This window comes from Lepidochelys kempii, chromosome 13 (genome assembly GCF_965140285.1).
Source record: "Lepidochelys kempii isolate rLepKem1 chromosome 13, rLepKem1.hap1, whole genome shotgun sequence".
NCBI lineage: Eukaryota > Metazoa > Chordata > Testudines > Cheloniidae > Lepidochelys > Lepidochelys kempii.
The window spans coordinates 25,782,653-25,810,023 of record NC_136392.1 but is presented as its reverse complement, the minus strand read 5'-3'; the positions used below and the strand labels follow the sequence as shown (position 1 = coordinate 25,810,023).

At 50.8% G+C, this 27,371-nt stretch overlaps 1 protein-coding gene across 2 annotated transcripts in view; it reads right to left on the bottom strand.

Annotated features, from left to right (window-relative positions):
- Positions 1 to 27,371, bottom strand: part of DLGAP4 (DLG associated protein 4) — a 332,898-nt gene that overhangs the window by 100,417 nt on the left and 205,110 nt on the right. For both annotated transcript variants that reach the window (XM_073309842.2, XM_073309843.2), the window contains exon 4: positions 6,224 to 7,267. In XM_073309842.2, the coding sequence (XP_073165943.1) occupies positions 6,224 to 7,174 (951 nt within the window). In that variant the 5' untranslated portion in view covers positions 7,175 to 7,267. The remainder of the gene's footprint in view (positions 1 to 6,223; positions 7,268 to 27,371) is intronic.

The following is a 27,371-nucleotide window of genomic DNA, read 5'->3' as shown; positions in this document are numbered from 1 at the left end:
AACCCTATCCCGGCGCTCGTGACCCTATCCCTGCAGAGCGCCGGGGCAAGCGGACGTGTTCCAGCACCACTACAGCCATTCAGCAGCTGTATTCTGTTTCTCGGGCAAATAGTCCCCCATTCTTAGCCAAAGGATAATGAGTGGAGGGGGGAGGGGGCTTTGAACACTGCAGAGGGCTCCCCTGCCATGAGTCTGCCAAAAGCATTCCCTAATCACCCAAACAAACAGAGCGTTAACATAAAGGGAAAGGCAGCGAAGTGGAAAATCCACCTTCCAGGCTGTGGGCATATACAGAAGAGCCACTCTGTGACCATTGCTTCAGCTAGAGCCAGATAGATGGAGGAGTTTTAGGGACAACCAGCAATTCTGAAAGTGCACGTACACCACCCACACAAACATGCGCTCCCACTCGTGCATCCCTGCCATGTTTACACACACAGAAGCACGCACACAAACACACGTGCAGGTGCAAACATGCATACAGACAAAGGGACGCATCACATAGACAATGGCATGCGCGTATACGTTCAAAGGAACACATGCCCAGACACAAACACGCATGCATGCAAATATAAGCATGCACATCTGTGTGCACACACAAGCATTCAGATGCATATATGTACATGCACCACACACAGGTGAAGAGAATGGCCCAGGCTTCCTGTGGGGAACAAGCAGGAAGACACAAAGAGGGCGCAGCCTGGTTGCGGCGGGCAGGTAGGGTGACCAGGTGTCCGGTTTTCGGCAGAAACACCCGGTTGAAAAGGGACCTTGGTGTCTCTGGCCAGCACCACCAACTGGGCCATTAAAAGTCCGGTCAGCTGTGCTGTGGAGCCAAGTCGTGCTAGTCCCTACTTGTCCTGGGGCACTGCTCTGCACCTCGGAAGCAGCCAGCAGGTCCGGCTCCTCGGCGGGGTCAGGCAGAAGGCTCCACGGGTGCGTGCTGCCCCTGCTCCGAGCACCGGTTCAGCTGAATTCCTGCATTCTGAATTCCTTGACCTCATCCCCAGCCTGGAGCCCCCTCCTGCACCCCTACTCCTCATTCCCAGTCCCACTCCAGAGCCTTCACTCCCAGCCAGAGCCCTCACCCCCCCGGCACTCCAACTCCCTGCCCCAGTCCAGATCCCCCTCCTGCATCCTGAACCCCTCATTTCTGGCCTCACCCCGGAACCCGCACCCACATTTAGAGCCCCCCCGCTCCCACACCCCAACCCTCTGCCCCAGCCCAGTGGAAGTGAGTGAGGGTGAGAGAGAGCGAGCCACTGAGGGAGGGGGAATGCAGGGAGTGGGGGGGGTGGGGCCTTGGGGAAGGGGCAGGGCCTCAGAGAAGGGGCGGGGCTAGGGTGTTCGGTTTTGTGCCAATAGAAAGTTGGCAAGCCAAAGGGCAGGGCTGGGTAGCCACTTGCAGGTCTGCTAAGTGTGGGAGAGGGCAAAGGGCTGCATGACACTAGGGGTACTAAAACGAGGCCCCAGGGGCCTAGTGCTTAATACACCCCAAGGAGATAAACTCCTACGATATGAAGCTGCTGCTTCCATACCAAGGGCCCTGCTATAATGGGGGGATCGGAGGGAACCACAGGAACAAAGTATCAGCTGAATGGTCTCTAAATGGGCTGCTTCTCAGCAAGAGTCACCAGGCCCCCTCTTTATCAGGGCCACCTGACTACCCCACCCACACAGCCAAGCATGCCCCTCTCTTAGGCTTTCTGCCACCGCATGGAGGGCAGCCACGGAGCCCCAGCTCTCCCCTGGTAGGGAGAGAAGGAGGACGGACACCTGCTCCCAGCCCCATGCTCCAGTCCCAGACTCTGTCTCTGGGAGGAAGCTTGGCACCTTCTACTCACAAGCAGCTCTCTGTCCAAGGAGAAGCTGACGTGCTTTGTCAGGTCCCACCTTCCCCAGTGGTCAGCTCCCCTCCAGGCTTGGTGGCTAATGCAGTCCCTATGAGTTTAACCCTTCCTGGCTCAGCTGAGGACAGGATATATCCCCTGGTCGGAGAGTCCGTCAAGCCCTTCGGGATCCTTACTGAGGAATCCTCCGCACTGCCAGCCTACCTCTCAGTCACTACATGCTTTATGCCCACGGGCAAGCAGGGAGAGGGACTGGCCCAGGGTCATACAGCCAGTCTACAGAAGAGCTCCCCTGGCTCCCGGGCAGTGCTCTAACCCCTGAGCTGTGCACACGGTTGTCTGGGATGCTGGGCATTTGAGTGCTGTGGGAACCATTCTGATGGTCAGGCTGGTTATTCTGGGAGAGCCATACCCAGTAATCCTGGCAACCTGCCATCATTTCACAAAGGCATGAAGCAAGCTCAATGGGGTGGGGGAGGGGAAGAGGCACATAACTGCCACTGAGCGTTCATAAATAAAAGAGGCTGGAGAAGTGCTGGCTGCAGCTTCTGATTGGCTTGGGAGCTTCCTGCTTCATCTGGGCCCATCGATGTTATCGCGGCCCCAGGGCGCGGGGCACTGAAGCTGCTGATCGACCCGCACTTGCATGCCACCGAGCCCAGACCAACAGCAACACGCAGCCCCTCGCTTTGGACACTTGCAGTCAATGTTCACTGCCTGCTCAGCAGCTTTATGGCTTCTGACGCCTCTCATTGCAGTAAAGCTTCTTCAGTTCCCGCCCCCACGCCCGCCTCCTTCCCCGTACACAGAGTCCTTCTTGTAACGGGACAGCCAGGTGCACAAGAAACACTCTCTACTTACAGTGCTGCAAGATGGGAACCTGCTGCTGCATGCAGTCATGTCAGGGTGGGGGGAAACACCCCCCTCCTAAACACGAAGTAAGAGAGAGGTAGAGCATAGCAGAGCTCTAGCCCATAGTATTCTGAGTCACCCCATTAACCCCTTGATGACCACTTTACTACAGTCCTCCTAGCTAGAAGGGGAGGGGAGAGAAGGGGCAACAGGTAGGAATCAGTCATCAGGGACCATCCCTCTGCACCTGGCAACTTATTCGTCACCTCTTCAGTGTGAGGCCGATGACATAGCTCTCATCCACAGGTCTCACCCAGGGCCCACTCCAGCGCCCATCGGAAGAGTCCCATGGACTTTGATGGGAGCGAGATCAGGCACCGGCAGCTGGGTAAAAGCTCTGAAGGGCCAGAGGAACACCTGGCAACATGGCTGTGGAGCTGACCCTCACCCAAAGCCTTTGGGGCTTGAACCCTCAGGAAGACTAGCTTCCTGGTGAGACTTTGAGGCCCTTCTGGCCAGGCTGTGAATGACTCCAGGCCGGGCTCCTAGTGTTTGGGGGCCCTGTGTCCGAGCCTGGCAGCGCAGAGCATAACATGCCGAATTGAAGGGAAAGGGGAGGGTTTAAAAAAATTCAGTGACCTTTTTCAGTGCTCAAACCAGGCCTGTGCCGGTGCTCAGGGTAGGGGCTTGGTGTAGCCACACTGTTTCCTGCCCCTCCCCCCAGTAACTGCTCCTTAGTTTTTGGAGCAGATAGCTCAGGATTGAAATTTCTCCTCTGAAGACCCTCTTGAGCCCAAGACCCAGACCTGCACACCCTCGAGCTGTGGGGAAGATTGGCTCTGTGTCTGGACTCTGGAGCCTGACTTTGCTCCTCGGGCCCATTTCCAGTTTTAACCACGACTCCTGCACAGCTCAGCTGCCTTCCGGCCTGAGTTCGGGGCACACAGAGCTCCTTTGGGAGCCAGGGTTATGTCACCTCAGTCACCGCACCACTCCCCAGCCACTGGAGGGAGGCACACGAGGGCAGGGCACTCAGTAGCAAACCGGACAGTAGGGTCTGTTTGGATTTTGCACATGTCCTTGACCGAGGATGCTCCTCCCTGCCTTTTGGTGTTCAATGCATGACCTTTTCTGGCTGAGAATGACTAGACGGGGCTCTTGGCACTGCTGCTCACTTAGCTATTCATCTAGGTTACATGGGGGACGCGACCCTCTCCCGCCCACTAGATCTCCCTGAGAGGGCTGTACAGAAATTGGCCGGTTGAGTGCTCAGGGCTTGAAGCAGACTCTTTCTCTGGGTTGGCTTTGCAGAGGGTTATGCTTGGAATTTGCGGTTGGAACTCTAAAAGCCCAAAGGGAAACTCAGCCCAAACCACTAGGCTTTGCCTGGCTTTGGGCAGCAAGTGTGGGGGGGAATGCACATAACCACCAAGTCTCACCTACTGCCACCTGAACCCACACAGATGGCCCAAGGCCACTCCATGCTCAGCCAAGTTTGCCAGTGAACTTACAGAGCACAGTTTGGTAACAGCTTTTGAACTACACCTCTGCTCTGAGCCCCCCTTGGTGTGAGGTCCCGGTCTCTCTCGTGTCAAAGTCAGATTCAGCCCACGAATTTCATTTCCATAGAAAGTGTGGGGAGTAAACCCCCGATCCTAGGCTGATACTACCTAGCAGTTCAAGGAGCAGCCCCTTGGTGCACGCTGGCTGGTGGGATGTGGCCCTGGCTGCTGCTGCTCATACACTTGCAGGGACAGCAATGCCCTGAAACTATCCTGCCAGGTGTAGCCCTAAAGATTCTGTGCCCTGGGCAGCTGCCTACGCAGATTGGAGTGGGACTAAGGAACCATGTCCCAGCTGCTGCGACTCTAACAGTTTCAGTGGAGCGGCACCGATTTATACCAGCCGAGGATCTGGGCTGGGGACACAGTTGTGGCCACAACCCAGGAGCGGTTCATTATTTATTTCACAAAGTAATGCGTCCTTTTACCCTGAGATCCTCTCGCAGGCCAAACTTCCAGTGAAGCGGTAATAACTTAGGAAGGGCCTGGAAGATCTGGCCAGCTGACTTCAACAAGGCTGGTGGCTGGGAACCCTGGTGTGTTGGAGTGGTTTTCATTTCTCTCTGTTATTTCATTCTGCTCTCATCTGCACTCTGGCTTTTCCCATGTTGTGTATTTAGTGTTGGGTGGCTTGGAGTATTTTGTGGCTGCCTGTTTAACCTGGTAACACTTTAACACAAAGGAAAACAACTACCGACATTCCTGATCCAATAAATTCCTCAGTAATTTGATTTGCGGGAAGTGGAAAGCAAGACTTGAGGAGCAGGCTGCTTTTCAGTAATTAATCTGCCTTGAACACCACAAACCCACTGCCAGAAGAGCCACTGATGCCTCTGTGTTAAAAATGCACTCTGTGATTTACAAACACTGCCCAGCTGATTACGCCCCCAGGCCTAGCCATTTATTTTTATTCCCCTGTCTAAGCATGCGTTAGGTTTTGTGTTCTTAAGTGGAGCCTGTTGAAATATCGACCTGTGTCTAAACATACTTATGCAATGATCCAGCACAATTTGAACCAGAGACCCTGCAACATTAAATTATCAGCTGCTACCACTAGAGGACTAACTGGTGGTAGCAGTAGGCTTTTATCTTTTTATGTGGATTAGCCACTTAGGGAAACACACACCACATAGTGAACCAGTGGTTTATAGTGCTGGTCCTGAACAGGTGTGTCATTGTGGGCACAAATCAGATGCCCCTTTATGGAACATTTGGCTTGTGGTAAATTATTTTCATTGTATTGCAGTAGGACCGAGCAGCAGCCCCACTCCTGCACCCAGCACCCACTGGACTAGATGCTGTACAGACACAAAACACATCAAGTTAGTTTTAGGGATAGGTGCATCCTAATGAACCGAGCATAGAACTGGGTCATTTTCCTGGGAACAAGAGCTTTGCTCTGAAGAGTCACATTTGCAATGGGCCTTCGGCATGAAAAAGATATTGGGCAGGTGCACCTGAATCAGCCGAGGGAGCCACCCCCTTCCAGGCAAGCAATCTTGGGGCACCATGGGCACACATGGCTGCTCCAATGCCCTTTGCAGGTATGCTTTGAGAGGCCGGTGGAGTATTTGACTCAGACTTCACCTGCAGTTGCTGTTTATTCCCCCGGTAACACCTCCACGGGCTGCTCTGTAAATTATGCTGTTATAAAGTGGGAGGGGAGAAATCAGAATGACTTGTGCTGATGGATAGAGTAGCAGGAGTGGATTAATTTTTTGGTCAGACCAAAGCAGTGCCCCAGGGCTAGGGTGACCAGATAGCAAATGTGAAAAATCAAGACAGGGAGTGGAGGGTAATAGGCACCCATATAAGAAACAGCCCTGAATATCGGGACTGTCCCTATAAAATTGAGACATCTGGTCACCCTACCCAGGGCTCACCGAGCCAGAGCCCTCCTTACCACGTGGAACATCACCCCCATCAGAGAGCAGAAGCAAACCCCAGTGCGGCACCCACCTGCAAGTAATGATAGGCTAAGTCTTGCTGGCAGGACTTGGATTTCAGCAGGGCTTTGTCGATGGTGGCAGAAGCCTTTTGGCACACTTCCCGGGCATGGCTAAGGGTGAGCGTGGACCAGGAGCCCCGTTTGATGTAGTTGGACTCGTTGCTGATGGGGATATTGGTGCAGGGGGTGACCTTGAGGTCGTTATTGCTCTTGGAGGATTTCAGCATGTGCTCACTGATGGTGTTATACGCGTGCATGAAGTACCTAGGCTGGCTGTGGTCAGGTTGCCTGCCCAGGGTCATGAGGCCCATTGGATTGCGATAGCTGCAGGTGTCGCTGTCTAAGTTGTCATCCGAGCTCCACCAGCCTGATATGTTGGACCTGGGCCTGCGTTTGGTCTCGGTGGTCTTTGCCCGGTCTTTGCTCTTGCTCCTTCGGTTCTGCTTCGGGTCCTCCGTTCCCTTCTTGCCATTCACGCTGCCCTTGGTGGGGCCCTCCAGGGACTGCGACTTGGCAAAGAGCTTCTGGACGGAGTGCACCAGGTGTCGGATGCGCCCGGGGCTCTCGCTCCGGTGCTTGGAGTCACTCCTCTGGAACTGGAGGGTGCTGAAGCCGTCCCGGTGGATGGGCAGCTGCTTCTCAAATTGGTCTAAGAGGTTTGCGGGGAGGCGGTTGATCTTAGTGGCTTGGGCATGGCTCGGGAAGGGGTTCTCGTCTGGGACCTCGAAGTGGGAGTTGTAATGGATCCGGGGGAAAGTGCTGCTGTTGGAAATCTGGTTGTTGAGTGGGAGCAGACAGTCACTATGGAGGGAATTCTGGGCTGGAAACCGGGGGTCCACGGGGTAGGAGTCAGTGGGACTGAGGAGGTAAGGGTTCCTGTCTTGGGCTGCATAAAGAGAGTCCTGAGGGGAGTCCAGGTTATCGGAGAGGTGGCGGCTTCTGTTATCTCCTAACCCCTTCATGGTCCCGGGTTTCCTACAGCATCACTTCACGGGTGACACCGAGGAGCCTTCCTGCTAGTTCTCCCTTTGGTCCCTCTCCCTCTGGAGATGATCCTGCAGCCACAGAGACAAGAAACACGCACACATCACTGAAAGGAAAGCTCTCCCCAGGCTCTCTCTATCCCTTTAAGCGTTTCCACCCTGCTCCTTCCCAAAGCATCCGAGCCAGTGCCTTGCAAGTTCTAAAAGCCAAGACAATGAAGGTTATTATAGAGCTGAGAGAGTCAGGAGAGGAGGAGGAGAAAGGGATGGGAGGCAGGACACAACGAGCAGAAGAAGGGAGCAGGAAGAGATGGCACATGGGAGGCTGAGATGTGGAAGAACGGTCAGGCTGAGGTGTTAGGGTTAGAACAGGAAAAAGGGATGATTAACATTCCCTAGCCACATTTAAGAGCCGTGTAGACCCCAGAGCTCAAATTCAAACTACTTAATACAAGCAGGCTGCTATTTTTTGGCCTCTGCGTGGCTTCATTTAATAGCACTCGGTCCCCAGCTTAGCAGTTGGACTGTCAGCAAATCATGGGCGCCTGTCCCATTATTTTAGGGGGCTGAATAAAAACCTGTCAAATACTGTGCCCGGGCCTTGCTGGAGTCGAGGGAAATGAGCTGAGGATCAGATTGGCTGTCTGTCATGTGGCCATTTGTGTTTCCGTGGTTATCAGACCTCTTAATGGGGACGATGGACCGGATGTGTGTGTTGCACGGAGCTATGGTAATGTGATGGGATGGCAAACGTCTCTTCTCGGACAAGTGCCCAGGTTTATGTCCATGTTAGCCTGTACCCCTGAGGAAAATGCTGCAACACATATGACCAGAACAGTGGTTTTACTGAGACACTCATGGGCCTGGCCTGAGAAGTCTTTTGTTGTTCAGTCACAGCTTCAAGGTTGAGGTCCCCGCTGCCAGGCTAGATCACCATTGCTTGGGCTGCTTTGCTTCAGGGTCAGGGCTATAATTTGCCAGATTTTTCTGGAAATGAAGACCCTGTTACATTGGGAAACAGAATCAAAAATCCCAGCCGGTAATATGGGCTAGTAGCTGAAGCACAGGCCTGGTAATCGGGACCACTGGGTTCTGCACCCAGCCCTGAAACACACCCGCTGTCTGACTTAAACTCTCCCTCCTCATGCATGGGATCTTGAAAGTGAAACTGATTCAAAGTGGAATTGATTCAGTGGGCAGCAAATTATGAAATAATCATAGCAACTTACTAGCCAGTTTCCCTTGCCATGCTGAGAAAAAATTGTATTAATGCTGAAAAGCAAATGAGATTTTTAATAAGTGTTTCAATGCTAACACTCAAAGATGGGATTCCTAACATAGCTAAGGAAACTTGGTTATTTAAACGCGCACTGTTAAAACAGCATCCTTTTACCCCTCATTGCTCTCAGAAGAAAGATCTTCTTCAATCAGAGAGAAAGCACCGTACCTTATTCACCAGCTGAGATCAAACTGATCTCTGGCCTCCATTTGAATCCATATGATTCCCACCCAGTGGCAGTCCAGCTGATCCCTCCCCAGAGGGAATCCTGCTGATCATCCCAACAGTGATGCCGTTTGATCGCACTCCTTGGCAACTCCAGCTGACCCCTTGGCAGAGCCAGTTGACCCCCCAGTACTGTAAATTCAGCTGTTCACCCTCTAGTGTGACTCTAGTTGATCCTTGGAGGTGAGGCCGATTGAACACCCCACACAGGCAGATGATCTCACCTCATAGCAAAGATGGTTAAGCCTACCCTATGGCAACGCCAGTCAATCCCTCCCACCTTCAGCCTATTTTAGTGGGCAGGCAGGTGTATTTAATGATCGTGTTTGGAGCATTTTGAGCCATAGATTAGAAGCAAACGACCAGTCAAGACTTGTCCCTGCAGTGAAAGTCACTTTACCCCAGCCCTATAAAACAGAGGGTTCTGACATTGCCCGGAGAGCTCACTTGAACCTCAATGGATCTGTCTTTCCAGGGAACCTCGTGTTCAGCCACTAGAGCTGACTGTGGGTGGGAGTGGAGAGAAGATGGGCAGTGTGGCTATACGGAAAACATTCGATGAATGGCCAAGCATCCATTCCTCTTTCCACTCAGGCACCTTTAAGGAATTGCTTGTGTCACTAATGAAAGATAATGTTACCTGTCTATTTTGCAAGCCTGGAGCCAGCCTGTCACCATATGCAGAGCTGCTTGAGCAGCAAGGGTGGTGCGTTGATGACAACCCAGGCATGGCTTGCAGAAATACAAAAGGCGAGATTATCTTTTATTAGCATCCCTAAAAACCTTGGCTTTCACCAGCTTTCATTTGGCTCCTTTTCCTACCCCATCACATTGTTTTGCAGATTGGTGCGTCAGATGCTCTGGAGCATCTCAGCAGATGGGGACACTCTCTCATGTGCTGGAAGGGCAATGATAGACCAGGGACAGGAGCATGCTGGAGAAGTGACAGGAAGAGGCAGTGCAGCCTCAGCTCAGACAATTGGATAGGCATAAAGGCCAAGGACAGTTGAGGAGAATAAATTATACAGTCAGGTTGTGGCCCAGCCAAATGGATGTGCCAATGCATATGCATAGAACAGAGAGAATAACAGACAACAGGATCCTACATTAGCAAGAACGTTTTCAGCTATTCATGTTAAGATAATAGCAATCAAATCTCCTGCTGCTCTGGGTGAAAGCTAATTGCTTGAGGCAATCAGAGAAGAATTAATTCCCCTGTGTGTGTGATTGGCCAGGTGCATTATGGGCATGTGACACCTGCCTTCTCCTGAGGTAGCAGGTATTGTCCACAGCCAGAGGTGGGGCAGTGAGCTTGATGGTCCACCCATCCACTCCATGCCCAGGGCCACCCAACAGGCCAGTGGCAGAGCCAGGCCGAGAACCCAGGTCTCCTGAGTGCCAATGCTGAGCTCTATCTTGTAGGACAAGGCTAAAAATAGCATCAGTGGGGTCCTATTATCCAGGGATGGAACTCCACTGACTTCCCTGGAGCTCCAACATTTTACAGCAGCTGAGGATTTGGCCCCTAGCCCCTCGTACAGACTAGGATTTCCCTCTAGCCCAGCTCTTCTGGGGTTTTATTTAATGTCTCAGCCACCTCCCCACATTGCTCACACTCCATTGCCAAACCACTTTTTGTCTGCAAGGCAGCAGATGGCCCAGCCCCTCTGCAGGGAAGATGCCCAACTAGTCTGTTTCCCCATATAAAGCACTTTCCTGGCTTTCTGGGTTTTATGAGGGCTCCTAGCAGACCAATGAGCATGGCTCATCCTGCCAGCCCTCCCCCCGTGACCTGGGGACTGCCAAGCCAGTAGGAGGGCCATTCTCCTCCCCCTCCAGGAAGATATATAAAGGGGACAGGGAAACTGGAGGCTAGATCTGAACCTGGGCGTTTCCTATGCTGCAAGCAAGCGCATCACACGTAAGCTGCCCTTGTGGAGCATGTTATGAGGCAGGGCAGCCTAATGGTTAGCAGCTAGGATCTTGGAGAATCTTTCGGTTCTAATCCCATCCTGAGTCCCTGGCTCTGTGGGTGACCTTCGGTCAGTCGCTTAAGCTCCTTGGCCTCAGTCAAAGCCAGCTGTACAGCTGGGTAAGAGCAGGAGCCCCACTGACAGACAGCTGCTGCCTAAGTGCAGAGCTTTCCTGAGGAAATAAATCACACACATGTTAGGAGAGGGCAGGAGAAGCAGCAATCTATGGTGAACTGAAGCAGAAACTCTGACGGGAATGGGGTGAAATGCACAGCTCTGGCTTTATGACACTCTCCACCAACCGGGGAGGGATGGGTAGCACTAGGGATAGAGAAATGTCAACCTTTAATACAGCATTATTTTACCCCAATCGCTCCCCCCCATGGCTCACAGAAGAAAGATTTTCTTAAATGTTAATATACGATAGGTGAAGGCTAGGGCTAGGGCTCGTCATTTGCAGTGTGTTTTTTAGAGGCACCAGGAATAGAGAGAGTGAACTGCATGGCAAACTCCCTTATCTGCAACCCATGTGGGCTCTTGCGCCAGAGTTTATCACACCATCTAGCAGTGCGGCATCACATGGCTTTCCCTCTGAACTCATCTCTCATAGGGGGCACTTCAATGGTGTTGCTCCAGATTCACGTACCCTCCTCCCCTCATGTACCTGAGAATCAAACTTGAGTCATAGTGTTATATAGAGTACATACATACTCCACCCTCCTCATATAATGCGCTAGGCATAGTGTATATTCACTGTGCATGACGTGATGGGGGTATATATACTCTAGCCACATCACACAGTGCATGTAGGCATGGCAGAATTAGGGTTTTTTTAAAATAATTGATGGATAATATTGATGTTTATTTTCAAGCATTTTTTCCCCAATTTTTATCTATTTAAATTTTCATACTTGCAAGACATTGGGGGGGGGGGTGTCAGACAGTTATTTAATGACAGGAGACAGATTCAGAAAGTTAGTTTTATAACCATTAAAATCCATGGTCAACGTCACACATCAAAATATACAAAGGAAATAGCCTTAAATCAAACACTAATTCGTTCTTAAGCAGCATTTTTCTTCCCTTTCCATCTGTACGTTTCTATTACCCATCGAAATATTTTTGTTGATTTGTGTGTATACAGCGAAATCAATATTTACTGATAAAACTCTAATCTTTCCAAGGACACGCTCTGCCCACATCGCATCGCATCTATACACTGTGCGTTATAGCGACATCACGTCGTGCACAGTACAGCGAAATGGCCATGATATACTCACACAGCAATTTTATAGATGTAGCTAGACACACACAAGGCCAAGTAGAGAGAGGAGTCCGCATGAGACTAAGCTGCTGTTACTTTAACCTTCTTTCAGCCTCCTCGCTGTGCTTGTTACAATATCTTGGACTCACACGCAGAGCAGGAGTGTAATGGACACTCCCCCACACATGACCTCTGTGTCTGACCCAGCGCAAGGGTAAGTGGAGGTGCTGAAGAGAGATGTGCTGCTCCCAGGAGGGGCTAGGTGGCAGGGAAAGTAGTAGCCCTCTCCCTGATTTAATTTACACCTTGTTCCAGCTCCTCAGCATGTGCCTCCACCGGCTTAGAGTCCTGTCCCGACACCTGGGTGTGAGTAGGGCTGAGAAGGAAGGAAAGGGAGTCGAACTTATCACATGATCTCACGCATCACCTGTGCACTGGGTCCGCTGCCTGCAGGAAACTCTGGGGTCTGGTTCTTCACAACACCAGGCAGGACAGAAATGGCATTACCCTGCCTGGGTCAGAAATTGTTCCCCTCATTCTGCCTCAGATTCTCCTCCCACTTGCTGCTACAGGTTTGCATTGCTCCTTTAAAGCAAGAGCCCAGTCCTGTGTTTCGGGAGATTTCATCCTCCTCCCCAAACTCCATATCTTCAGGTGGGTCCAGCAGGACTGTGCCACCTGGAGCCAATCCCTGGCAGGAATGGGAATCCGGGTTAGGTTTCTGCATCCCCTTTTAAAGGACTGGAAAGCCGTGGGATGCCCAGCAAAGGTACTCCTTAGCTAACACTTTTCACCTGTGATGGTCACAGAGAAATCCTGGACTGGAGTTTTTCAAGCTTGGTCTATCTCAGTGGGTCTCAAACATTTGTACTGGCGACTCCTTTCACAACAGCAAGCCTCTGAGTGTGACTCCCCCTTATACATTAAATTTTTTTTTATATTTAACACTATTAGCAATACTGGAGGTGAAGCGGGGCTTGGGGGTGGAGGCTGACAGCTCACGACCCCCACGTAATAACCTTGTGACCCTCTGAGAGGTCATGACCCCCAGTTTGAGAACCCCTGGTCTATCTGCATGTAATAGCCACCTACTTGCAGGTGCCCCTGCTCCCAGCACAAGGAGGTAGTCAGATCTGCTTTGGAACCAGCATGGGGACCCAAGGGCAAGAGACAGACCAGGCTGTAGGGTCCCTTGGGGAGTGAAAGGCTCAGTGCACTTGGTTTCCAGCTCCTCCAGGGGATTTCTGTACTCTGGATGTCCTTGATTTCTCCCTCTCTCGCTCCAGGCCCAGCCCATCTGAGCTGCAGGAATTTTAGGAGCTCAGAGGGATTAGGACTTTACTCCTGATAGTGCAACCTCCAGCCTGATTCCTTGCTGCCCTTGTCCCTGAAGCATAATGAGACAACATAGTCTGCAGCAGGCTGAAATTAAACCCAGCTGCAGCGTGGCCACTCTCCTGCCCAGGAGGACCCAGTTCCACTGTGCCAGGGATGGAAAGGACACATTACCTTTAGTAACTCCTGCTCCAGCCTGGTGGACAGACAAGTTCCCATCTTTTAGGTTCCCCAAAAGAGGACACTGCAGGGGAAAAGGAGGAGGAGTTGGAGGAGGGGGTACAGTTAGGGGTGCTGGAGGTGTGTGTGAGTACTGGGAAGGGTATTTGGCGGCATAGGTGGAGTTGGGGGGACATAGGAAGGCATTGCACCCAGGGCTGTCCCTAGCCATTTCGGTGCCCTACACAGCCCCCTGCAGGGGTCTCTGTGGGGCCCCAGGCCTCCACGAGGGGGGGGAACTGCCCCCCGGCCCCAACCCACTCCACTCTGCTCCCCTGGCTCCCGGCCTTGGGGGGCAGGGGAGACCCACCCTCCAGTACTCACTGGCAGCATAGCTGGGAACCAGGGGAGCGGAGCAGGCTGGGGCTGGGTTGCTCCACTTACCACGTCGTGAGTGCAGGCCCGACCCCTGCAGCAGGCCTCAGGGGAGTAGGGGCGGGGCTGGGGTGGAGCAGGGGGGGGAAGAGGTGGGGTGGGGGCTTGGGGAAGGGGTGGAGTGGAAGCGGGGTGGGGACACAGCAGGGGCGGGAAGAGGCGAGGTGGGGCAGAACAGGGGCGGGGGCCATGGGGAAGAGCCAGAGCAGGGCTGGAGCAGCATGCAGCTGCGCGCAGGGCACCAGGAAATGTGGTGCCCCAAATTTCCTGGTGCCCTGCGCAGCTGCGTACTTTGTGTATGGGTAGGGATGGCCCCGATTGCACCCCCAAATGTAATGAGTTCTGCAGAGGAGACATGCTGCTGCTTGTGCCCCTGAGGCAGGGAGTCAGAATTTTATTTATTAACAGGTGATTAAGATAAGAAAGGGCTGTTATGATATTTCCTAAAGTTAAATGATCTGTTCCAAGCTTGGTGAAACTGCGGAAAGCAAGTAGCCTAAATGATAGAAAGTAATTGTAGATTTTTCTACAATTGTTTCAATTGTTATATTCAAGAGGTGATAACAAAGTTACTAATATCTTTCTTTGAGACCATAACTGATTTTTTAGACAAAGGAAATGCAGTAGACCTAATCTAGCTGGATGTCAGTAAGGCATTTGATACAGTTCCACATGAGAAATTATTAGTTAAATTGGAGAAGATGGGGATTAACGTGAGAATTGAAAGGTGGATAAAGACCTAGTTAAAGGGAAGCCTACAAGAGGTCATACTGAAAGGTGAACTGTCAGGCTATAGGGTGGTTACTAGTGGAGTTCCTCAGTGATCACTCTTGGGACCAATCTTATTTAACATTTTTTATTACTGACGGTGGCACAAAAAGTGGGAGTGTGCTAATAAAATTTGCAGATGACAAAATTGGGAGGTATTGCCAATATGGAGGAGGACCAGAATATCATACAAGAAGATCTGGATGACCTTGGAAACTGGAGTAATAGAAATGGGATGATATTTAATAGTGCAAAGTCCAAAGTCATGCATTTAGGGACTAACCACAAGAATTTTTGCTATAAGCTGGGGACTTATCAGTTGGAAGTGACAGAGGAGGAGATAGAGTTGGGTGTAATGGTTGATCACAGGATGAGTATGAGCCGTCAATGTGATGCGGCTGTGAAAAAGGCTAATGCAGTTCTAGGCTGTAACAGCCGAGGTGTTTCCAGTAGAGACAGGGAAGTGTTAGTACCATTATACAAGGCACTGGTGAGACCTCATCTGGAGTATTGTGTGCAATTCTTTTCTTCCATGTTTAAGAAAGATGAATTCAAACTGGAACAGGTGCAGAGAAGGGCTACTAGGATGATCTGAGGAATGGAAAACCTATCTCATGAGAGGAGACTCAGAGACCTTGGCTTGTTTAGCCTAATTCAAAGAAGGCTAAGGGGAGATATGATTGCTCTCTATAAATACATGAGAGGGATAAATCCAGGGAGGGAAAATACCAGTGGGGGCAAAAATCTAACTGGTTTCAAGACTGAGCTTGATAAGTTTACGGAGGGGATGGTAGGATGAGACTGCCTACAATGGCACTTGGCCCATCAGCAACTACCTGTAGCAAAACCCCACAATGGCTGGAGATGGGTCACTAGATGGGGAGGGCTCGGAGTTACTACAGAGAATTATTTCCTAGGTATCTTCCTGGTGGGTCTTGCCCACATGCTCACAGTCTAACTGATCATCATATTTGGGGTCAGATTGGCAGAGACCCTGGGGTTTTTTCACCTTCTTCTGCTGCATGGGGGTCACTTGCAGGTTTAAACTAGTGTAAATGGTGAATTCTCTGTAACTTGAACTCTTTAAACCTTGATCTGAGGACTTCAGTTACTCAGCCAGAGTTTAGGGGTCTATTACTGCAGAGAATTGGTGAGGTTCTGTGGCCTGCAATGTTCAAGAGGTCAGACTAGATGATCATAATAGTCCTTTCTGACTTTAGTAAGAGTATCTAAGTAAGAATATACATTACAATTTTAAACCTAACCAGTGTCCCATAAGTGACTTGCCACAAAAAGTCAGAACATGTTAGTATTAAAGCTGAGTGGGTCTAATATTTCTTTAATTTTCTTTCTTGATATAGAAATTAGATACAATGCTCCTGTCAGATATTTTTAAGTTATTATCTGCAAAAACACTACAGTTTTCAGTTGCCTAAGTAGCCCCTGGAATCACAGTTGAAGTTGCCTCCCCCCAAATCTAAAATGGCACCCCTGTGGGCAGGCACAGAATTTCTCTCCCCCCCCCCATGGCCCTGTTGGCCTGTCCAAAGCCACACACCCAAATATAGAAGTCAAACTACGCCTATGTTTGGCGGGTCCTGGAGGGGATACCTGGAGCCTCACTCTTGAGGTGGGGGCACTGTTGCTCCTTGTCACAGTGGCAGGGCAGCTGGCGCAGGCCCAGGACACAGCACCAGCTGTCCATCAGTGCCTTCCTAGGGGACCCCCTCCCCAGGGCAGGGAGCTGAGGCCTTGGTGGGCAGGATCTAGCAACTGTAGGTAGTGGAGGGACCAATCGGGGCACAGAGCCAGCTCTTTCTGAGCTGCAACGTCTGCACCACAAAAATTCCCAGACATTTCTTCTCATTTGAGAAATCCACCAGAGCAGAGGATCACAAAAGAGGAAATGTCCAGGAAAACCCAGAAGTAGGGTAACCCCATGGAGAGACTCCAGTTCAGCACCTGACCATGGGGCAAGGATGTCACATCCACAACAGAGGGAAACTACATCCCTCCATGTCCCTGTGAGAGGGACCTGTCCTCCAGCATGGCCTCAGCTCCTTCGTGGTGCCTGCAGTCATTCGCTCAGACCCAGCATGCTCACTTATTAACGCCTTTCACAGAACATAAACACCCTCCTCCTTAGCCTCTCAAAGACAGTGCTTCTTCTGGCCCTGGGGCTAACGGTGAAAGCATCCTCTCCTGCATTCAGGAGACCCCAGTCCTTCCCCCAGAGTGGGGTTCCAAAACAGACTCACGGTCCTGCCCTCTGCCTGGGGCTTGGTTACAATTTAGGCCAGTCATAGTTCTCAGTCAGCTTCTTCCCTGCAAGCCCCTTCTATCCAATCCTTTCACTCACCAGCCTGGAGAGGCTAGCAGCCAGCTATGTTCTGCTAGCCTCTAGGAGCTCCTCTCTCTACGAGCACCTCCCGCCAAGTGACCATTGGTCAACTTTTATCAGACTCAGGTGCTCATTAGTCAGTTAGCTGTCACCCAGGCAGTTTGCTTACAGGTGGGCCAGAGGGATTTCTGGGGCCTGACGCCCCTTAAAGGGGTCCATCCCCCTTGACAGTCCCCCTGTGCTGCTGGAGAAGCAAAGCTCTGATTTTTTTACTGTTACATTGTTTCTATTAGTGCTCTTGATGTTTGCTGGACGGATCACCCTGGAGATCTCAGGCCTACGCTCACACTAGGAGCAGAGACAGAGCTAGCTTCCTCCAGGTGGTCCTGCTGTCATGCCTTAGTTCTGATATGGGGAGATTGTAGTAGTAGGGTTTTATGTTTGTATTTTGTATAATTTAGAATGAAGGATAAAGAATAATAAGATATTAATGTAGCATGTATTAAATGTATTAATGTATGATTTGACTATATCCTGCCAGCCACCCTTTTTGAATAGCAGAAAGGAATGGCCTACACGTGATCAACCTAGCTGGCCACTAGATTGATCCGGACTCTGGACGGGTAACTATAACATCGACTGGTGGGAGAGAGTGTATGTGTGAGATTGAATGCATACGCTAATTGCTGTGTCTTCAATAAACGCGGCATGTTGCCTTTTCCCCTGAAAAAGATCCCATGTGCTTCTTATAAGCATAACAAGATCACCTCTGGTGGGGAGAGGCTAATTCAATCCCCATGGCCCATTCTGTCCTTGGCCTCTATGTTGACTAGTGCTGGGGGGATGGTGGGTTTTGTGATGTGGACACCTGGCAACCTGGAACTGAACTGAGACTCTCAACTATCTCACAGCCTAGTGGATGTCTACTCTGTAATGTAAACCTGTGGCTCCAACACTCAAAGGCCAATTGAAACAGGCTCAGCTTCAGGCTGGAGCCCGGGCTCTGAGACCCCATGGGGGGCCCCGAACATCAGCCTGAGCCCCACGAGCCCATGTCAATTGACCCGGGCACCAAGTGTCCGTGCCATGGGTCTTCTATTGCAGCGTAGACATACCCCTAGAGCCTAGAGATGGAAAAGGCTGATTGGGCTCTATCTAGTGCGTGCCAGGGGCCAATGGCTGCTTGTTCCCAGCAGTGAGTGTTTCATTAAGATGACTCAGGCAATGAGATTTCTACTAAAGATCAGCCAGCAGCTATCAGGTGGCTATGACTTTTAGTCTCTGCTGCGCACTGGGTGGAGTTGGGTCGCACTGTGGAAGCCTGCTTGTCCCTTTACCAGTGCCTTGAGCCATCCAGCCATCCCAAGCTCTTATTTTTAAGGGGCCAGTGCTTTGGAAAGTCCCTTCCTGCCCTCTGAGCACAGCAAACTCAGGACACGGGAAAGGGACATGTGAACTCCTGTGGAGCAAATGTTTCACTCCATTATCACTCCATCTGAGCTGAGCAGCTGCAGTCACTTCCTGCCATGGAGAAGGGGGCAGGATGGTGGGGTTTGTTTCCTTTCAGTCTCCCGAGAGGATCTCGGCCCCATCTCCATCAGGGGCGGTTTCCACCTGCATTCTGGAACACATCAGCAGGGATGAAGTGAGGTAAGATGCAGCAGGAGTCTGGCCAAGGGGAGAAGCAACTGAACGTACCTATTCACGAGAGGGACAAGTGACAGCAGGTCACTGAGTCTGGGCAGCCCCCAACTGGCTCCCTGTGGGGAGGGCTGCTCAGCACCGTAGCTGGGGAAAAGAGGGCACTATGGCTTGTTTTGTGACCTGGCCTAGCCAGGCCTAGCCAGCTGCTCCTTTCCTGGCTCAGTATGGATGTGACCAGTGACTGTACCTGAAACTCTGGAGTGAATTAATTATTAATGAAAGTGAGGGGGCCATGTGATATGTTTGCCACCTCCCCCAGCTCTGCCAATGCCCCCCAGTCCTGACTTGCAGCCCTACCTCCCCCAGCTCTGCCAATTTACCTCCCTCCTGACCCCCAGCTCTCCCAATACTCCTCACTCTGGACCCACAGCCCCCTGACCTGCAGGGGGCCCTGGGTGTGCACATAGTTTTAGAGGGATCCGCTAGGTCAGATAGCTGCATAATAGTTCAGCAAAGGGTGGCAGGTGAGGTCTCTACCGAAAGCCAGTACCCCCTAGTCATCATAAGCATTGTGAGATATATGTATGGATAATATTTATGGAGTTATGTATCTACACTGAAATTATCTCCTGAAGGTCTTGGCGTTAAGGCAAGTCACCAGGAGGTGATGTACCTCAGAGATCTTCCTTTCAGGCAGGAGGTAACTGACATCGCTCTCCCTGTCTGGCTGTCTGCATGTTGTCTGCCTCACACCATTTGTCTTTTGCATACTGAGCCCGACGCTGACTGAGAGATTGCAAAGTATCTCTCGGTGCCCTGGTTATGGGGGTGCCCTGGTTAGGAATAAAGACAAAAGGTGTCTGGTATATCTTGGAATGCAAAGAGACATACTGAGTCCTTCACCTAGGAGGCAAACTGACAGTGTGCTTTGGGGGCACAAAGGGAGGGTCATAGCCAGCCTAGCTGTAAACCACTGCAAGGATCTGGGGTGAGCAAGGCTTTACTAGACATGAGATTATCTTGTCAATTAAGTCCAGGCTCTAGAATGCGTGTGATGGTTTGATTTTATAGGAACCATTTGTTTCCAATGCTCCTATCTGCCGTTACTCGACTCCCTCAGCTTTGTTAAATACGCCTCAACTTGATTTCACTCTAAACAAATCCAAGCGCCATGTGTTAGGTGGAGCAGTGACCTGAGGTGACCCTGGGAAGCTGTGCTGAGCCACTTCCTTGACAGAGCGGATTGGTGAACGCTGCAAGTGGCCAGGGACCAGGCACTGATACACCAGAGGACATTCGGCAGGCTCGAGGGTTGGAGTGGGGCTGTCACTAACCTGCGGAGGGACAGCAGGGCCTGTCAGGCCTACGGGGGAGGGCTTGTGCTGTGTGTGGCTGGTGGTAACAGGGAGCTGACCCCTGGCAGGCACAGACCAGGCTTCCTCATGCTAAGGGCAGATGGTAGCGAGGTGCCTCTCTGCCTCTCTGCCCTGGTGCCGTCCTCCTACCACATGTGGGGTTTTAATACATTACTCTTCCGTAGCACTGCCAACCCCGGGGCCCTGTGTGCACCCAGAACTGGTACAGCATGCGTGAGTAGTGGAGTGGGAGCTTTCCCAGCCCGCAGCAGAAGGAGCAGTGCTGTGTTCCCAAACAGAGCTTTGAGCCAGGTGAGGGTCAGAAACATACATATTCTTGTGAGACTTCCAGCTGGAGCTCACTGGCTCTAGGGGAAGCAGATAAAGTTCAGATCCAAGTCAGTCACAGCCCTTGCTGTCAGTCACAGCCACAGACCCTCTCTGTCAGTCACAACTGCAGCTCTGCACTGTCAGCCGCAGCCCCTCACTGCTGGTCACAACTGCAGCCCCTCATTGTCAGCTGCAGCCCCTCACTGTCAGTCACAGCCACAGCCCCTCACTGCTGGTCACAACCTCAGCCCAGCACCGTCAGCCGCAGCCCCTCGCTGTCAGTCACAACTGCAGCTCAGCACTGTCAGCCGTAGCCCCTCACTGCTGGTCACAACCACAGCCCCTCACTGTCAGCCGCAGCCACAGCCCCTCACTGCTGGTCAGAACTGCAGCCCAGCACCGTCAGCCGCAGCCCCTCGCTGTCAGTCACAACTGCAGCTCAGCACTGTCAGCCGCAGCCCCTCACTGCTGGTCACAACCGCAGCCCCTCACTGTCAGCCGCAGCCCCTCACTGCCAGCCGCAGCCACAGCCCCTCACTGCTGGTCACAACTGCAGCCCAGCACCGTCAGCTGCAGCCCCTCGCTGTCATTCACAACCACAACCCCTCACTGTCAGCTGCAGCCTCAACTCCATTCTTGAGCTGAATTTTGATTCTTTTATTTTCTGTCTGCCCACAGACTGCTCTCCAGACATTCACGGGTCAGCACCCATCTCATGCATGGAACTCCTTCCAAGGGTCCAGCTTACCCAACAAAGAGGCGTGATGTGTTTGAAGCTGCTAGGCAGAGGACGGGAGGATACATGGTGAAGAATCAGAGCAATCCCCCTCACCCTGCCCTCACTGACAGCCTGTCCTGAACTGCACCTGCCTGCCCTGGAACACTTCCCGCAGCACCAACTGCCTAGCAGAAGATGGGGTTCAAAGAGGGGCCTGGCTATCCCGTCCCCACTGGGGTTGCTGAGAACTGCAGCAGGGGCTGCACTGGCTCTCTCAGCCTCCTGTTCATAGATTCATCTATTCCAAAGCCAGAAGGGATCACTGAGATCATCTAGTCTGATCTCCTGTATAACACAGGCCAGAGACCTGCCCCCAAATAATTCCCAGAGCAGAGCTTTTAGAAAAACAGCCAATCTTGATTTTAAAGTTGCCAGTGATCGAGACTCCACCACAACCCTTGGTAAGTTGTTCCAATGGTTAATTACCCTCACTGTTAAAAATTTACACTTTATTTCCAGTCTGAATTGGTCTAGTTTAACTGCCAGCCATTGGATCATGTTATACTTTTCTCTGTTAGGATGGAGAGCCCAGTATTAAATATTTGTTCCCCATGTAGATACTTATAGTCTGTAATCAAGCCACCCCTTAACCTTCATTTTGTTAAACTAAGCAGATTGAGCTCCTTGATCTATCACTATACGGCATATTTTCTAATCCTTTAAGCATTCTTGTGGCTCCTCTCTGACCCCTCTCCAATTAGTCAACACCCTTCTCAAATTGTGGGCACCAGAACTGAACACAGGATCCCAGCAGCAGTCCAGTGCCAAATACAGAGGGAAAAAATAACCTCTCTATTCCTACTCAAAATTCCCCTCTTTATGCGTCCCAGACTAATATTAGCCCTTTCTGCCACAGCGTCACATTGGAAGCTTCTGTTTAGCTGGTTATCCAACACAAGCCCTCCAAATCTTTTTCAAAGTTGCTGCTGCCTACATAGGTATGGCCTACATTCCTTCTTCTTAGATGTGTACATTTATATTTAGCCCTATTAAAACACATATTGTTTGCTTGCACCCAGCTTACCAAGTGATCCAAGTCACTCTGTAGTAGTGACCTGTCCTCTTCATTATTCCCCCCCCCCCGCCAACTTCTGTGTCATCTGCAAACTTTATCAGTGATAATTTTATGTTTTCTTCCAGGTCATCGATAAAAAAAGTTCACTAGCGTTGTGCCAAGAACCGATGATCCCCGCAGGACCCCACTGGAAACACACACATTTGATGAAAAGTCTCCATTTACGTACATTTTGAGACCTATCAGTTAGCCAACCTTTAATCCATTCAATGTGGACCATGTTCATGTTATATTGTTCTAGGTTTTTAGTCGAAATGTCATGTGGTACCAAGTCCAGCTAGTCTAAGCAGCCTCTTTAATCAGACTGATTCCACAATCACATCCAGTTGGGCAGGGGGTGGGGGACAACAGCCAAGCTACAAAGCAAGCACTATTCAGCCCAGCAGGGTTGGGAAAGCAGAGCTTGGGAGATTGTCCTGGAGGGGCTTTTGCCCACTTGGGCAGGAGATCAGGCTCTGGGGTGCACTCAGACCCACACTCAGATCAACCCATTCCCTCTCTCTCACACACACTCTTCTTCTCTTTCATATGCACAGAGGCACACTGCAAAATACATACACAATCTCCCTTTGGCGCTCTCATTACTCTGGGAGACTTCTGCGCCACTGCGCATGTGCAGAATTCATGTCCCCCGCAGATTTTTCTCTCTGCAGAAAATACATTCTGTCAGAAAGGTGCTGCAATTATGCCTTTCTCCCACCAGGAGCTGTTCTGGCACCAGAACAGAGGGCAACTGGCTCACTGGTCACAGCAGGCAGCAACTGATAGGGAGGAGGGGAGGCTGCATTCCTCACAGTGCCCTACATGTGGGGCCAGGTATGGAGGCTTGGGATATCAGGGGGATGGACAGACTGGGACACATGGGGATGTTGGGGGGGTCACATAGACTGGGGTTCAGAAGGGCTAGTCAGTGGGACAGACTGGGGCAGGGGCTGAATGGGATTGAGGTTGCAGGGACACCAGGGGTGGGGTATGGGTGCAGGGCCAAAGGGGAATGGGTGACAGGGGTGCGGAAGTGGCTGAGTGGGGGGTGCAAGTGCACATGGGAACAGGGGGAGGGGGTGCAGGGACATATGGGGCCAAAGAGGTGGGGGTGCATGGGAGAACAAGGGATTATTTAGTTCGTTGGCCATTTAAAAAAAAACTAAAAAGAAAATTTGCTTTGGATCACAAACAAAAACAAAAATTGTCAAAATTTTCAGTGACTCAAGAAGTTAAAAAAATGGCTTTGGGTCCAATGAAATATTTGTTTTTTGACTCTGAGGATTTTAAAACATTTTCAAATCAAAATGACAGGACATTTCAAAGCAAAAAGTTGTTTCAAACCAAAACAAATAAAAACTTTCTGACTTTTTAAAAATTTTGTTTTAAAAACAAGCAACGCGGTGAAACTGACACAAATTCAGGAAATGTTTGGGTAGTGCCAAAGCTGCATTTTTTTTATTTAAAAAGATTTGCCCCATAATTTTTGCCCAGCTCTAGTGGGGAGGAGACAGCTTCCTCCCTTGCCCGTGGGGTGAGAACAGATGGGCCAGGTACACCAGGGACCCGTGGACCACCTAGCAAAGCCCAGCCACTCTCTAAGTACACATCAACCTGCCCCTCCAGAGATCCACCAGAGAGCACGGCTTTGTGGCATTCAGATGGCTGCAGTCCCCCAATAGGGTTCCTTCTGCTGTCTGGCCCCTCAGCTCTACTCAACCCCATAGTCCCGCACAGGGCCGATGGCTCAAGCAGGGCTGACATTGAGAACGAAATGAAGAACTCTCTGTACTGAGCTCCCACTACAATTATATAAGCATTAAGAACATAATCGAAAGCGCTAGCCAGATCTATATATTTATTGGCTATAACAGGACCTGATTGCAATTGAGCAGCTTCCATAATATTGCCCTGGAGGATATTCCCTAAGGGAAACTTAATGCAGATGTTGATTTGCCTCTAATGGGATTTCTCTTGATATTGACAGTAAATGTGCTTTTTATGATCCAGCGAAAAGGAATCAATATTTCAGGCAGAAATCTGCTGATTAGTATTGTGAGAGACTTCAGTTGTTGCATGTTTAGCCAATATATGAGCCATATAGCACAATATCAGCTTCACTTGCTATTATCCGTCTGCCACAGGCACTGCGTCTCAGTATTAAATAAAACAGTAACAGCCTTAAATTCAGACTCAGGGCAGCAGTGGGAAAGAGAACTGGGTAAGGACGAGAAAGAAGGAAAGGCTCAGCTGCAATATGGAAAGGAATGTAGAGGCACAGAGTTGATGTTCCAGCTGGCAGAAGCTGCGGCAAAAATTTTTGGGCAAAACTTTTTCAATCAAAAAATGCAGCTTTGGCACCCAAACATTATCCACTGATAATGCGGTAAAGGGACACAGGTGTGGGGAGGGGGCAGTGCTTGCCAGGTGAGGGGGGCAGAGGGAAGGTGAGGCCGGTGCAGTGGGCTGGAGGGTTAGAACGAAGCTTGGCAGAATTTTGATTTTTACTTTGTTACAATTTTGATGAATAAGAAGCATCAAGGTTTAGTTTTAAATTTTGTTATCAATTTAAATGTTCAGTTACAGGAAATTATGGGCGTGTCAGACAATGAGGGGGGTCAGGCAATAATTAATTACAGTAGATGTTGCAATTCAGAAAGCTAAAGCTTCATAACCATTCAAACACAAATGATCAAATGTCAAAAATATACGAAGGAAGCATCCTCAAATCAAACTCTGATAAGTTCTCAAGCTGCATTTTTCTTACTTTGCCTATCGATTATCATGAATGGAAATATTTTTCTGCTGGTTTGTGTGTGTGCATGGTGCAATCGATACTTACTGACATAGACTGGTACAAATCTAATTCTTCTGAGCCTAGTTATACAAGGAGGGCAATTTTGAAATGAACGGGGAGCCAGTGGCTCTGGCCAGAGCCCCTAGCTGGCTCTCTAACTCAGGCTGAAACCCTGGAATGATGCTCAGAAAGCAACGGAACCACATCTGATTTCTGGCAGAGATTACAAGTCAGTTCCCCCTACACTGTCGGCGTTGCTATACACTACAGTTTTGCTTTCTCCTTAGGGAGGCGGCCCACCCCCCACCCTGAGCCTGCTCACAGCTACTTCCTAGGACAGGATCCTTCCCACACGCGTGAGGGGCTGTTGGTGGAAGTGTCAAGACACACTCACCCAGCCAGCACAGGAGCTCCGACCGACAGTCTCCTGCTCTCTCTCTGCACTGGCTATGCCTGCACTGCAATTGGAGGGGTGACGCAGCAGGTGGAGATCTCCCTGAGCTAGCTTCGACCTAGCAGCTCGGGTACCCATAGCGCTTGGCAGCACGGGCTTCAGCGTAGACTAGCTGCCCGAGTAACACCCAGCACCCTGGGCAGGCTTGGACAGTCCCCGCTGAAGCCCAGGCTGCTGCAGCTGCACTGCTACCAGCTCCTGCGCTAGCCGGATCAAAGCTAGTTCAAGTCTGTCTACACGCTGCACTCACACCTCGGGCTGCGGCACAGGCAAACCCTCAGAGTCTCGCTCTTATACAGCAGCCATTCCTGCAGCGAGGGCCTTTGGGCTCGGTTACAAGCTGAGTGCCCTCATTCAGGACCCCAAATACAGTGTTGCTTGCCATAAGAGGGCACTCGAGCTGGAGCCGTTTTATTCCCACAGCCTTGTCTGTCACTGTGAACTGCTGGTTTTTATTCTTGTGATAGCCATGGGAATTGCGGGATACAATAAAGCCTTTGAATACATCCAAATCCTTCACCTTTGCTGTACACAAAGGAAAGAGAGACTAGATGCCAGGGAAGCCATTCATTCTAATGGAGACTGATCAGATGTGGGGACAATGTCTGCTCTTCCTTAGGCTGGTGCAGCCCCAGAGGAGTCAGCCCTAGCAGCAGGGAGGGCAGAAATAAAAGGATTAATCTTCCGGCCTGGCTGAGCTAATCCAAACCAGGTCTGTATAGCGTCATGTGAGAACATTCCAGCTGACAGGGGTTTGCCTGCCAGGTAAGCAGAGTGGATTAGCAAAGCAGGGCTGAGTACTGAAGGCCCTAGCGGACTCGCAGGAGACTACAAGAGCAGCTACTTATTTCACAGAGGAAGGGTATTGAGAAAGGAGAGCACCATCATCAGGCCCAGCTGCTGCAGGGCTGGGAAGGCCATTGAGCACCTCTTGCACTCATAACCTTGCTAAGCCCTCAAGAACAGCACTTAGTAGAGGACACCTGGCTGACTGACGGGCTGTTCCTTTAGTCACTGAGGCATTGTCTCTCGCACAAGCTCACAGGAGGGGTTTGTGTGTTCACACTGGGAATAAACTCTTGGCTCAGAGTCAGTTACAAAACTCTTTGCTTGGCCCTTACGTCAACCAGCGCCTGCTCAGTTCCTGCAGGCATTTGCATATCCCCAACACGAGGCAATTCTAAGAGAATATTCAATGCAATCTCTGAGCACCCAAGAGGGTGATAACATTGATGCAGGCCATTTAAATGTGTATACTCATATACCTTCCCATCCACGCCAGAGGCAGGTTGGAAAGCAATTGACGGCACCCAGGCCCCACTCACAATCCCAGAATAACTGCACACTTCTAGCAAATAGTCAACAATGCTGGCATGCAGTCCACTGCCATTAGGGTTCAGAGTTAATACATCACTGAAATGAATGGAGTGGCTCAGACTTTTCTTAGTGCTACTGTTAGAAAGTTTGGGCCCAGTTACGGGTTTGCAATTTGGACTCTTTTTGGAATTTGCACAGTACAATGACTTCAGTGGGAGTTGCAGCACCTTGCAGGACTGGACTCTAAGTATATGTGCATGTATATATATCTGGAATGTCCTTAAAGGCAATTGTAAGTTCTGCAGGCTGCTGGTGCCCCCAGCAATATGTCTGTGTGGCCTGCTGCTGGCTCACTCCTACCCCTGACATCTCCCTCCCTTCCCAGTCCAGTCGCCCCTGACTCGGGCAGGCTGCTGGGAAGAGCATCAGTGAGTTGAGAGCCTGGCAGAAGGAAGGACCAAATGGGACATGCGTGCAAAATCCAAATGCAATAACCAAATCAGGAACTACGGGGAGGCAGCAGGGTTTATTTCTGCAGCTTGTGCAGCAGCTCTCTCCAACTCAATTTCCTGCGGTGGGAGAAGGAGGTTCTGCAGCCAGGACCATCTGGTCAGTGGGCCCTGCTGTGTCTTTGGGATGCAAAGCTTTGGCAGCATTTCCCTCCT